The sequence below is a fragment of the Fusarium tjaetaba genome, assembly GCF_013396195.1.
Source record: "Fusarium tjaetaba strain NRRL 66243 chromosome Unknown NRRL66243_c0000087, whole genome shotgun sequence".
In the NCBI taxonomy this organism is placed as follows: Eukaryota; Fungi; Ascomycota; class Sordariomycetes; order Hypocreales; family Nectriaceae; genus Fusarium; species Fusarium tjaetaba.
In genome coordinates this window covers 242,689-256,210 of record NW_023501283.1, presented here as the reverse complement: position 1 = coordinate 256,210, position 13,522 = coordinate 242,689, and the positions used below count along the sequence as shown (strand labels likewise).

Sequence of the window (13,522 nt, the reverse complement as noted above, 5' to 3'; positions counted from 1 at the left end):
TGTATATTTAAATAACATTATTAGATTCGACATATTATAATCAAAAACGAATTGACTGTGGTGGATTCTAGGCGGTGCCAATCCTTGACAAGTTTTCGTGGTTGGGAGATATCATGGGAACAGTTGAACGAAGCGCAAAACAAAGATGGGGGATCTGTGAAGACAGGACACATGGGCACTTGATACAAAATGCGGTATCTCTTCCAGATTCAACTTTATTGGTGGCTATATGTGATATGAGGAATGCATCATTTGGCAAGTAGAACTTGTCTAGGTATCTCAATCCCTAACTGTACCCGCCAACAACCAGATTCACATGACGGTCAAGCCAGCCATCCAACTTATTTGTTGCTCTTGGAAGACCAGATGGGAGTAGCTCCCCCATTCTTGTACAGGACAAGATTTCCGTCATCCTGGACAGAGACAAAGGTCTTGTTGTCACCGCTGGGAGCAGCAGTGTTGGTGTGCCAAGTAGCCTTGCCATTCTTGTCGCTGTAACATATGAGTCAACAACATAATAAAACGGATAGATGGAGCATGAATTGACTTACTAAATGCAGAAGTTACCATCACCCTGCATAATGGCGCCCTTTGCGTTGCTGATCTGCTGGTCGGTGCTCTGCCAGGCGCAGCGGTTGTTGTAGTAGATGGCGAGCTTGCCATCGTCTTGCATGCGGAGCTCGACGGAGCGGTCTTTGCTGAAGATGCTCATGCCGACCATGAGCCAGTCGCCGTTCTCGAGAGTGCCATAACCCATCTTGAGTGATTTGTGTTGGGGATTGTTTGAGAGAAGAAGAGAAGAGTGAAGATGTGCTGATGTGAGTTGATAGTTTGTGTGCAGGTTCGGTGGGAGATTGGCGGGCTCTTATAGACAAAGGGTCCTCTGGGTGACCATGAGAAACAGGCGAGAAACACCTTGTAGATCAGCCTACGCGTACAACTGTTCTCTTGTCTCACAACTGTCATCCACAATCCATCCGGGCTGTCCGATTATCTCCAGAATCACTGCCCCATGTCACCGTGCATCATGTAGTTGCACGTATTAGTCGCATTTTACAGGATACTGGCATGACTTTCTCCCCCCCGGGCCATCGGCACATCAAATTCCAACCACGCACTGAGACACGGTACGACGACGATCTAGCGGTAAGTCAGTCTTCCGTGATGTGCTCTGAGAGAAGAGAAATCATCTGCATCATGCCATTGGGCGGACTGCTGATCTGGCTGTCGGCCTGAGTTACACAATCGTGACGATGAGCCTGGGGAAGACCTGGGTACATCTTGTCCCTTTATTCATGAGACCAGATTCCTCGAACGCCGTTCACATATCTTACTGCCTAGCTACACTATTGAGAAAACTTCTTCTTAGAGGAAGTCTACGATGATACCGAACAGTGGGTAGGAGCCAGAAAACACATCATTTTTCGCTCCCGATAACCCGTCAACGGGGAAGCGGGGTTTGAAGAGATCTCAATTGTGACAGGTTTCGCTGTACCTGGTTGCACACTCTGTATGTCTCACCTAAAAGAGAAGCGGCCCGTCCGAACCCCTCTCTTATGTCTGAGATTCAGCCCGCCACAGAACTTCCCGTGACTCAGTACTCGGCCTTTTTTTTTTTTTTTTTTGGTTCAGCAAATAGCGACGTCATTCGTCGGATTCAAAGTTGCTTATTATGCCCCCAGAAACCTCACTCTCGGTTCCGACAAGCATTACGACTGCCAATGATGCACCTGCTACTCCTATGTAATGGCAATTCCAAGTTCCAAGTTGTTCGCGGACAGGTATGGTGCCCCAAGGACTAGCCTGACTTTAGATTCCGTTGTGAAGCTCACAGCTCAACGAGGCGGGGTAGTGAGACATGCAGCATAAGGTGCCGCAGATGCATCTTCGAGGCGCAACTGCCCGGTACATGTCACTTATGACAACAAAGGCTGCCTAAGAGCAAGTTATCGGAGGGTCGGGGTGAAGTCCCGTCCCGTCCCATCTTGCAGCCGCAGATCTGTCTGTTTAGTCTCGATGCATAACGCGGTGAAGATTGCCGCCGCCACTGACAAGTTATAACTTGGCTATCCGGGTATTGACGGCGCTAGCAGACACGGCTCATCCTTAGCATGTGAAGTTGTCTTGCTTTGACTTGCTTGATGTCATAGTCGGGCTGGAATCGAAGCCGCTGGCAACCGAGTGAATAGGATATGTGGCTGCAGGTATGCTCTCGCATTGTTATCTCAGGAGATGCCTTGCCTTCTTCCTTTGATCTACACTTGAGGAAAGTTCAGTGGCTGCTTTAGCGGTGTGCAACACTTTCACAGCTGCTCGAGGACATGTTTCACGAGGCCCCGCAATGCACAACTGTTTGCTCTTTATCCAGGCAAACAAGGAGAAGATTACAGCTATGAAAGAGAATATCCTATCTGAGCGATGCATCAATGCCAACCTTCCACAGACTTCCAACGGTTTCCTTGGTGCAACGTCTGGTGCACTGATTACCACGAAAGGTGGTGAGACATGTGATACATCTAGCTGATTTCATCCTTCAATGTGCGAAGACCGAAATGAGTCGTAGGGACCAAAGGCTGTTAGTTCATGATGTCAAGGCCGTTGGTACATCGCCATGGATCTACTGCACCATACATCTTCGCAGAATAGTGCACTTTAGAAGATATTCAAGCACCATTAACAGCTAACTCAAATGATTAAATAATGATTCTTGTCTATCCCAAACGAACCTTCTTGCTGTTGGGAAGTCTCTCACATGGGATCATTTCGTCAACAAACGGCTTGGCCTTCCCATCATTAGCCCAATCCCAGTTATCCATGTAACTAGAAGATAAATGATTAGCACTGAGTTATTTGAGTTTGAGGTTTTCCAGGCAACTTACAACATTAATGCGAAAAGAGCATATGACTCAGCTGTGAACGTGGCTTTGCTTGGGCCACAATTTCCAGCGTTGGCCCCTCATGAGAGCGCGCCAAGTTGGAAACCCACATGAAGTTGTCTGTTGTAATTGAACTGTCAACGACAAAGACTTCTCATTGGAAGTAAGAATTAAAGATAGAGCGCAGAAGAGCATACATGTAAGGTACTTCTTGAGGTCCGCGACACTCGCATCAGTGGTGCGTTTGCCATCGGGCTTCTGCCAGACGAGGGCTCCCTCCTTTCCGACAGCTTGTTGATCGGGAACTAGATACAAAGCAGATTAGAATTGAACAAGATTGAAAAAAGATCATTCGCAATACACGTACTATTGCGGTTCTCAGGTCCTCCAGTCTTATCACCACCAAACCAATGTGCAAGCGCATGCACCATAACTCGAGAAAGGCTAGTAGCAGAGTATATAATATAATTCTATTACTATACTGCTCAGAACTAATCTAAACATATCTCGCATTATAGTATATATACTAACCTATTACAGTACTATATTTATAAAATAACCTACTTTTAGCCTTAAAGAAATATAATACTTAGCCTAATATTAAGCTAATAAGGGGAAAGCCTTTAGGTAATAACCCCTCCTTTATTATATACTAAACTAGGTCTAATAATAATATAATTTCCTAATTAAACCTACCTTTCCTAGCTTTCTTATTAACTAGTTAATATACTATAGTTAATAATACTATGTTCTAAGTTAACTTAGTATTATAATTAGGGTAATTTTTAGTAATTAGACCCCGGTTTTTAGCTTTTTTTTAGGGTTAGGGGCTACGGGATTCTCAACCTACTACCTTTAGCTACCTAGTCAGCTGTTAGGTCGGGCCAGTGACGCCTAACCGTTACGCCACAAGCCCCCTTTCCTCGGGGCTCAGTAGCAGTTTTCTAGGTAGTCAATTCAGCGCCTATGCTCTCTATATAACAAGTAATAAAGTTCTATTCTAAATGATGACAATGCCTTTCTCTTCCCACTTCTGTGCTATGAGATACCCAGTATCCTTCTCCTCATCGTCATCAGCCGAACTTTGTGCTTCAAAGGACCCTATTCTGTAATATTCGCCCTCCTTCTCCGCCGGATACACCATCAATCCATACAGGTTTTCGATCTCACTGCGTAGCTCATACAAGCAAGTAGAGAACGCGATGACCAGAATCTTCTCAGCGAGGTGCCTCGGCGTGTCCGTGACATCAACGTCCCAGTTCCATTTAATACCGCAGGCAATTTGGCTGCTATACTCCGGTGTAAACAACATGTTCTTTATCAGCTCATCATCTTCTCCCTCGCAATGTGCTGCTATTTCTCCCAAAGATGCCACTTTTGTGGTCACCGCTAAAGTGCCGCGGGTTACTTGGCCAAACAAGTTGTCGCCAACTTTGTCAGTGGTGATATCGAGGTATTCGCACTCGTACTCCCAATCTCCACCGTCAAGCTCTAAAGTCTCGCGATTCATGGAGGAGAAGTTTGAATCCCAAGAGACTCCACCTCTATGCCCAGGCCACGACCATGTAGGCCCTATGGCCAGATGTCTATCCCTCAGCGACTCAACGTACTTCTCAAGCCCGCCCTTGTCACGAGTATTTCTCTCAAATATCAGATCTTTAAAGATGTCATCGACCCATAGGCCTGCAGCATATTCACTACCCGTCGCTGGAGAAACCTGCTTGGCAACACCTGCGACTGCAGCTAAGCGATCTGATTCAAAGCTGATATCCATGGTCGAGATGCTTTCCGCGCACGTTCTGAAGAACGCAAATGGCTGTGCGTCTTGGTATCGCTTACTGTGGTACTCGTTCAGTCCTTTCTGGATAACTGCCGTGTCATTTGTTGCGCCGTTCTCGCAGATCAGAATCTCCGGACATCGAAAGAAGACAAACGTCGGGCCAAAGATGACCAGTCTAGCGGAGAAGTTGACTTCCTGCCATACCCAAGCGCGACTGTACCACTTGGAGTCTGTGAACTCGAAGGTGAACATGAAGGAGGGTGTGATGGCCTTGACGTCATATGGTATAATGGAATATTCTTGACTCTCGTTCTGGAATACGGCATTCGAGGTTATTGTGTGTCTTGACACAGATGCCAGGGTGAAGTTTGCGTTGACCGAGAAAGCCTTCTCGGCAGCCGTTCGACGACGAGGGGCAAAGCGTAACGTAGGCGTTACGAAAGATGTCGTTCATCTTCTGGCTTTCCACCTCCCAGTCCGCTATATCAGCCTTGCCCTGTAAAATACAGAGCGCATCAACCCATAAGTAACGCATCTCCAACGCGTCGCAAGTTATGATAGCATCGCGAACGACGGGAGACATTGCGTCAATGCCAAATCCGTCGAGTCTCTCCGACAGGTTTGCGGAATTTGTCTTGGGCTGGTACGCTGCATCATCTGCGTTTCCCCAGCAGTAGCTTAACGCTGCGTATCTCACCCTGGGCAACCCTTCCGTCTGTATGAGCTTTATGCGCCCATTCGCTTTGTATTCGCCGATATCCAGCAATCTCGCAGGAGTAGAGCCAGAAGGCTCCCATGGATGGCAGGTCGATGCACAATGATCAATGGACCTTTTTGCGAAATTTAACGTTTGGTCTGATAGAACCTCTGTAAGAGGAGGGCGCAGAAACGGCATACTATCTGCTTATAGTTAGTGCATCCTCATTCTCCAAAGACAAAGTCATACGTACCGTCGTCGGAACATGGTAAGAATTGTGCATACGCGAGTGTATCATTCAAATCCCTGCCTTCACATATAGTGACGGAGTAATCGGAAACCTTCCTTGGCTCCACCTGAATCGATGTCGCGGACCTTGACACATAGCCAGTAACAGGCCCTTTGTACTCGGTCGAAGGGTACTGTGAAACGAAAGTGTCTCGAATTGATTTGCATAAGCCACAGCCAGATTCGGCGGAAGCCGCGAAGCCTGGTAGTTCAGGCCAAGTGTCTTCAAACCGGTACAGAATCTTGCTTGTCTCGTACGGACGATAGCCTTTGTTGTTAATGGGGTTATGGTCCAGCAAGAAGTCTAAATCTAGAACCGGTGAGCAGTTCCTGCATAGCTGCGAGATTGGTGGTGTAGACATTGCAGCCGATTTAGACGATAGGTCTCTACCAACAGGTTCATAGAGTCAGATTTGTTCTTCGTGATCTTTTCCGATGCCCTTCCTCTGATCCCTGTACGGAACGGGTGAATAGTCAGCCCGGAAATCGTTAAGGCATCTGAAACACCGACTTCGATCAGGCCAGCCTCTAATCAGATGCGCACATTTTATATGAAGCTATTCAAAGTCAACTACCGCCAACCGCGACTCATAGTCTCATGGGTAGATTTAGCAGACATTATCCAACTTGGCTATGGGAGAGTGCCATGCTGACAACGCCGGGAGGCCGTGATTTGATTAGATTTTAGTGACCACTGGCTGGGTTGCGTCTAAAAGCTTCGTGCAAGCTCCAGAATGTTGATGGGTGACCAAGACATGAACCATTCCTTTTAGTCTGGGTTGGGTACAGTTCTGTATGCCTGGGTTGAAAAGACTGCCCGTCACCTCGCCAGGGGCTGGCTGAAGGGCGAGGATTCCCAGAAGAACCCTACAGCCAGGAAGGTATTTCACTTATGTAGAGTCCGCGATGTCATCGCTGCTTGAGATAAGGGGGCTGGAAGCAGTTTTATGAACGAAGAACCTAACGCTCCGCCTGACAAGCTGCGTATACAGTTTACTTTTCGTGGTTCATTCAAAGCTTCGCAAACAGTCTCAATATCTCGCTGGCATCTTTCATTTGCTTCTCAGCATTCCAAAAAGCCTATTGTGTTATTTTTGTTGTGCTGCCCGGACTCCATGGTTGTCGAAATCCTGTATTATATATTACACTTTACCTATCAACCTTAGAGTGACGGAAAATGTTAGCTTTTGCCTTCGGAAACCACGTATAGCCACTGGGCCCTTGCAAAACCCTAATCTAGGCGCAAAGCCCACTGGCTTTAAGTTTAAAGACTGACTTTTAGCATAAAGTTTATGAAGTTTAAGCTTTATATTAATATTTCTGAAGACACACAGCATGGAGCTTAAATATTCGCGATGGCCCATTATTTAAATAAGTGGCCTTCCCGAAAACTGGAGTCTTACCCCAAACATATTAATGTACACAATACCATTTGAGAAAGGAAGAGGGGAGACCGTACGCAGATATCCAAGATGTTGAAACTCTGGCTATGTCCTCTCTTTAGCTGCTGCCGCAGAGCTATGCCTTCAGACTGTCCAGGTAAGACTCAGAACTGCTTTCTACTATTGCTACTAACTCAAATGGAAGATGAGGTGGAAAGCGTTCATCCGATGAGAATGGATGAGGTAAACAACCCGATGAGTGTGGAGATGCACAAGATAGACACCGCCAAAACCTCAACGCATTCGCTAATCCAGGAGACGACTTTGGACAACGATGAAGTGAAAAAGGTTCAACCTAAATTGGATGGCTTAGTTACACCAAAGACCCTGGCGGGATCGGAGGAACCACATGTCGAAGGTCTAGTCACTATTGTACACGACGAGTTTGAGGGCTTAAAGCGCTTATTTACACAACCAACAACTTCACACAAATATCAAACGAAGAAGATTGAACTTGAACCTGGGCGGTCAATAACACCTAAGAAACTATGCCCATCGGAGAAGCCACATGCCGAAGATCCAGTCACTATTGTACACGACGAGTTTGAGGGCTTAAAGCGCTTATTTACACAACCAAAGATCATAAGAGGGGTTCTCCTTACTGAAATTAACTCTCAGCCGCAAGTCTGAACCGCAAATAACACATTTAGCTTGCAGCTTGCCATAAAGAAAAAACTCGGCAAACCTTTGACTGCATCGCAACTGGCCGTTCTTCCAGAAGAGATCATCCTACATATCATTCGTCAAATATATGAAGGCACTGACCAACAGTCTCGGTGCGCATTCTTTATCCTTAGGCAGGTATCCCGGCAATTCAGACGTCTGGCCAGAGAAAAGTCTTTTCTATCCCATCCTTTTTCAGACAGAGAGTGCTGTGCATGGTGTGTCGGTTATAAAACTGACTCTCCTATTGCTAGATCGAAGTTCAGGAATTTAATATTCAGAAAAGCACATTGCTTCGAGCGCAGGATAGGAAGTCAAGACACAACAGAACTCGCAAATCTCGTCAGAAAGGACAAGATCTGCGAAGTTTGCCAATTGGAAGTCGAAAAGAGGCAGAGACGTGGTGTTTCATCAACGTGCAAGTTTGCCGCCCGGGACGACCAAGATTGGGTATACTGCCGCACCTGCCATGTTGAACATCCATCTTCATGTTTTTCCCGTGACGAATTGCAAAAGGAATCAAAGCGACGATGCATTGCCACAACGGGCTACGTTCGTCTTTGCGAACACAAGGTCCTGTTTTGGCATGACATAAAACACCAGGCTATGCGAGCGGGTGGGTTGACAGAGGTTCATACCTGCAGTCATCCAAGTCATTTGGAAAACGATCTCTGTCATTACGAAGTCCCCAGGGCCAAGATAAGTGGCTCTTATGACGGCAGGCTTGGCCTGTCCCTATCACTCACTGTCGTCTCGGCGGAGAAATGTCGGACTCTTGTGCCAGGTCAGAATAGCAGCATAGCACTCGACCAAGTACTCGAGGCTATTCAATCCGTTCGCCTGCAGGGAGCGCAGTGTATTGTCCCAGAGCGCAGCACGAAAACTCCTCTTGAAATGGACGCTTTCTTCCCCGCAGACAACCCTGGATCAGAAGAGAGGATGTGGACACCCATCAGCAAACGGCCCAAAGGCGGCGAGCTCAAGGATCGCGACGATCGGGGGAATCGCGCTCACGGGCTGCCGGTGTTTTGTAAGCCTCGCCGCTGCGGGCCTGATAAATCGATCACTCGTCTTTGCTTTCAGTATAAGAGAAAAATATGTGTCAACAACTCCGATTGGAATGGACCCAGTCACGACTGGTACCATGCAATCAGCCCAGAATCATATACATATTCTGGACCGCCAGGCGTTCCTGGGGCGTGCACTAATCCTTCCTGCCGAAATCACTATCCATTTACAACAAATTCAGAGCGCCACAGAGTTAGTTTGCGGAAAAACGATAGGGTGCCAGTAAAATCGAAATGGCACTGAGAGGGACGATGCAAATCCAGACGTTGTATATAGCTGTGTTTAGCTGATAGCGGTGAGGGTGTTGACTATAGCCCTTGCTATGTGGAATCATGTGTTTGGAGCAATTTATAGGGCTTGAAGTTGATCCCGCATATATGAGGATAAGGATAAGCAGTTTTACTTGAACTCCATAGCTCAAGGGAAGATCTATACTTTCATACCCCGGAAAGAAATAATTTCGATCAGGCAAGCCCTAAATCGGATGCGCATATTCTTTTCTCAAGCTACTCGATAGCTACAGCCGGCCATAGTCTGTAATCCTATATTCAGAACGCAGTATACAGATTGGGTTGCCTTCATAGTGCCATTTAGCCAGACTAGGAGGATAAGGCCAATCAGTTTACCTTAATACTAAACACCAGTCTGTGTTACTATATCTTAAAAGCTAAGAGAAGATAACTAAAACATTCTTCTAGCTTCAGCAACTTTAGGATACACGAAACACTAATAAAATAAACTCTATAAAAGGTATCCTAAACTTATCCTAAATTTATACTAAGTTACCTAAATCCTTTTACCAGTTAGGCTTTGGGTCCCGAGTTTATATCTATCACTTCTTTAGTGGCTGGCTGAATTCACTATGGGGCCAGGAACGGCTACAATATAGAAAATGCATGTGCTCGGCATTACCCAAGGCGTAACATATATGTGTCTCATCTACTTGCAATGCACGTAACTTGACTTAGTAATTTGCGGCTCTAAACCTGGCTGGCGTAAGGTTAGGGTTTTAAAAGAGGCTTCAGCCCCCTGAATGTAGGGCCTTGCAGAACACGGATCTTTTTTGCGTGTCGCGGCGCATTTATGTGAAGATTGAAACGTGTTTGGCTGGGAGCCTGCCATAAGCAGGTGCAACAATAGATGTATGGTCGTATGATTGGGCGAGTGATGCCAGCTGCATATTCCTGCATTCGGCGTTCATGGGGATGACCTGCTTTGTGCTTAAGCTGTTTTACTGGATAAGTAAAAGTCATGACGCACATATTATTGCATTAGTAATGATACTCCTCCACATTTCTGTCCCGTTGCGCCCGTGTACGTCGGGCATGTTCCCCTTTGCCTTTATTGGCGATGTAGATGCGGTTTTTCAGTTTCGTCCGCTCTAGGTCCATGCGATTGATGTCGTCGCGGGTAAGGAAGTCGTGAGGGGGCGAATCTTTGTCGATGACCAGCGTCTCGGTAATTGTGCGTGCATAGACCAACCACTGGGAACATTCTGCGCAACTGCGCATTGAACACGCACCAATGAAATGATGCCATGTCATACCGCGGATAGCCCTTGGGGCTGTGGTGAAATTTACATTCAATGTCAAAAATCAGGCTGTGCCTGCTTTCTTGGTAAAACGCAAAGACCTTCCAGGCAATCCTCCCTCATTCTTCACCTTTTTACCGTGGGAACATCCCATTGAATCTTCCATCAAAACTCTCTTCCTTACTACCTTCATCCCATAGTCAGCATCCAGTATCAGCGACCATGGAGCCCGTGGGTGCTACCGCCAGCATACTCACGTTTGTGACTGTCGCGTTTTCCGCTACCAAGTCAATTTACGGCGCCCTGTCAGCAATCAAAGACGGTCCCGAAATCCTTAGCTCTATCAACGATGAAGTCTCCCAGCTCCAGAGTATTCTTCAGAGAATATTGCAAGTGGTGTTGTCATCAACAGCGAGACCTGCCGATAGATCAAAGCTTGAGCAAATGGTCAAGAAATGCAGAGATGATTTGCTTGGATTTGAGACCAAGCTTCGCCAACTCGGTGTCTCAGGAGCCGATGGCCGAAAAGGCCAATTATGGCGAAAGTTTAAGATCTGCTTTGAGGATAAAGACCTCGATCGGATTCGTCATGTAATCGGGAGACATGTCCAACTACTCACACTCTATTTAGGCACCATGCAGGACCAGCAGACGTCGCTCATCGCAGCACAATCAATGGAAATACTTGCCCATGTCCAAAAACTCCAGCAGTTATCACCTACAGCCACACAGTCAAACGAGATACTTACTCGTATCCGGGAACTCCAGCATACATCTCCTACAGCAGCACAGTCAACAGAAATGCTCGCGCGTATTCAGAAGCTCCAGCAGACATCACCTACAGCAACACAATTGAATGAGGTGCTTGTTTCTCTCCAACAGCTTCAACAAGATATGGCCATATTGCAAGTATCTAGCAAATCTGCTGAAACTAAAATCGGGTCATCAGGTATTTCATCAAGGGTCGTAGAACTAGACGACGAGAATTTACCGATTTCGCAGCAGGCCCCTCTGGATGATGCCATCGCTCGATTGATGCGGTTACTTGAGAAGAAGCCATGCATCATAGAGTTTGATGACGCACAGAAAACATTCGATGACCTGGAGCGCCTATTGCAGTCTATTCGGGATGGTATACACTCTACAAAAACGGGAGAAGAGGATGAGAATAAAGATGCAGACGTCTCGAAGGAGATGAAGCTTTTCACAAGTCTGATTTTCTCGGCCCAATCCTTGAGAGTCAACCAAACCGGTAAGTCTATCTGCCAGTTTAGAAACTAGTGGCTAACTTGAAAAGAACAGATGAACTCCTTCGAGGCTACTGAGCCAAGAGTTGGTATCCTTCAACAAAGAAAGCGCAAAGAAATGGACGCTGGCGACAACGTTCTTACAGTCGTGACAACAAAGCGACGAAGGAACCTTCTGCCCGTGTCACAAAACGCACCCCACAGCGAAATAAGCGGGTGGGGGTTCCTTGGGAATTTAACCATAAAGTCCAAGACCAAGAAGAAGATGATCACCGTATCTGTTAACCGGAGCCAGCTTTTATTCGACCAATTTACCAACATGTTGCCACGAGTAATAGTTTGCCAGATTCTCCCCAACAACTCGCACGTTTTCCGAGTAGCAGCACATGGCTCGGTTCAAGATCTTATGAAATTGATAGTTGAGAACAAAGCTAGCCTTCATGACCATGATGAAAATAACTGGTCTTTACTGCATGTAAGCATTCATAACACACTGATAATTTGTTTGCAATCTGTATCAAGCTAAGCAGCCTGCTATTTATCTCAGCACGCGGTCGGAAATCTCCCAATGTTGAAGTTTCTTATCCAGAAAGGATTAGATGTTGACGAGGTTGCAGAATCCCGTAACCAAAATCACAACCGTCAAACGTAATTTCTTCCTGAAGTCTTTCAATCGAACTTGAACTAATTAGAATTATATAAAGGAATCCTTTAACTCTAGCATACGATCACGGCTATGATATCAACTTTTCAGAAGTCCTTTTACATGCTGGAGCTGATCCTACTGTTAAATTGGAGGGTGATCCAATATTGGTCGATTCTATGCCTGAAAGTGCCTGTATTGAGGTGAGAGATTCATTACACAATCTAGAACGAGTTCATTGGTTAAATGAATAGACCAGGAATATTCTGTACCGCATCCTTTGTATTAGCCCATTCGTGTTTCCAGACTCTCGCAATGAGGTTTACGACTACATATATGACTTCTGTCAGGCATGGCTAGAAACCCCGGGAGGTTTCAATTCAGAGAAGGAGCGGCAAACTTTGGATCTCCTAATCAGCCACGGCTACAGCTTACAGACTTACTACGGGAGGCAAAGTGGCCTTCATGGGTTCTTTTCAAGCAAGAAGAAATCATTCTCTAGGGTACTGGAACGACGGAATCTGTTGATATATCTCATATCAAAGGGCACCGACCCTTGCACAGCCGATATTGAGGGGAAAACAGCTTCAGACCTCGCATATGGAAGCATGTGCAAGCCTTGCTCCATGACACAGTCCTCTTTGATGGGTGATCTATGGGACACTGTTCTGGACATTTGTGGTTACGACATCTCAAGGTTCCGGTGCAATTACCCGCGGAGAGCAAGTTATAAAAATGGCTATAGCCGCGAAATGTTTGAAGAGCTCTGGCGTGGTAGGGAGGAGCGCTGCCCTTACTGGAACGACGAGCCTTGGCCAGAGTTTCCAAATGAAGAGGCGGAGTCCGCTTTTGAGTCGACACTATGGCAGAGCTTGTGCATGCACTGCTGGAGTTGCTTCAATAATAATGACAGCTCTTGTGATAACTGCGGAATTTGTCGTTTGGTCTTCCGGTACACCTGTGGTTGGAAATTCGACGTTGATCATGAACACCACTCCTGTTGTCCCCGCTCCCGAGTTGGTTATTTTGAGCATTTCAAAGATTGTCACCGCTATTACTTCAGACCGAACAGCGCTTCATATTTAGACTCAAGTGATCAAGAGTCTGTAAGCGACAACACCTCATCCTCAGGCGATGGATTTAAAGCTGAACTGTCATCGTCTGATGAGGCAGTGACTACACATCGGGGTTATGACTCTGAGCAAATCATTTCAGACGATGAGTCAGATGGAGGAGTTTCATTATAGATTTTCTAAGAGATGGAGTTCTTGAAAGCTTGGTAAAGAG

The 13,522-nt window shown here is 46.3% G+C and overlaps 3 protein-coding genes across 3 annotated transcripts; 1 reads left to right on the top strand and 2 right to left on the bottom strand.

Annotated features, from left to right (window-relative positions):
- Positions 1-341: 341 nt before the first annotated feature.
- On the bottom strand, positions 342-757 carry FTJAE_4633 (mannose-specific lectin; the record flags this gene model as incomplete). The annotated part of the gene is made up of 2 exons (XM_037351057.1): positions 342-492; positions 552-757. 2 exons carry the CDS (start codon positions 755-757, stop codon positions 342-344), a joined length of 357 nt encoding a protein of 118 aa, XP_037208345.1.
- A 1,954-nt stretch (positions 758-2,711) lies between these two features.
- FTJAE_4632 (heterokaryon incompatibility protein) lies at positions 2,712-6,003 on the bottom strand (the record flags this gene model as incomplete). The annotated part of the gene is made up of 7 exons (XM_037351056.1): positions 2,712-2,820; positions 2,880-2,910; positions 3,074-3,181; positions 3,244-3,320; positions 3,908-4,968; positions 5,006-5,556; positions 5,607-6,003. 7 exons carry the CDS (start codon positions 6,001-6,003, stop codon positions 2,712-2,714), a joined length of 2,334 nt encoding a protein of 777 aa, XP_037208344.1.
- A 4,564-nt stretch (positions 6,004-10,567) lies between these two features.
- Positions 10,568-13,321, top strand: FTJAE_4631 (uncharacterized protein; the record flags this gene model as incomplete). The annotated part of the gene is made up of 6 exons (XM_037351055.1): positions 10,568-11,597; positions 11,643-12,067; positions 12,140-12,240; positions 12,297-12,438; positions 12,586-12,916; positions 12,981-13,321. 6 exons carry the CDS (start codon positions 10,568-10,570, stop codon positions 13,319-13,321), a joined length of 2,370 nt encoding a protein of 789 aa, XP_037208343.1.
- Positions 13,322-13,522: the final 201 nt, after the last annotated feature.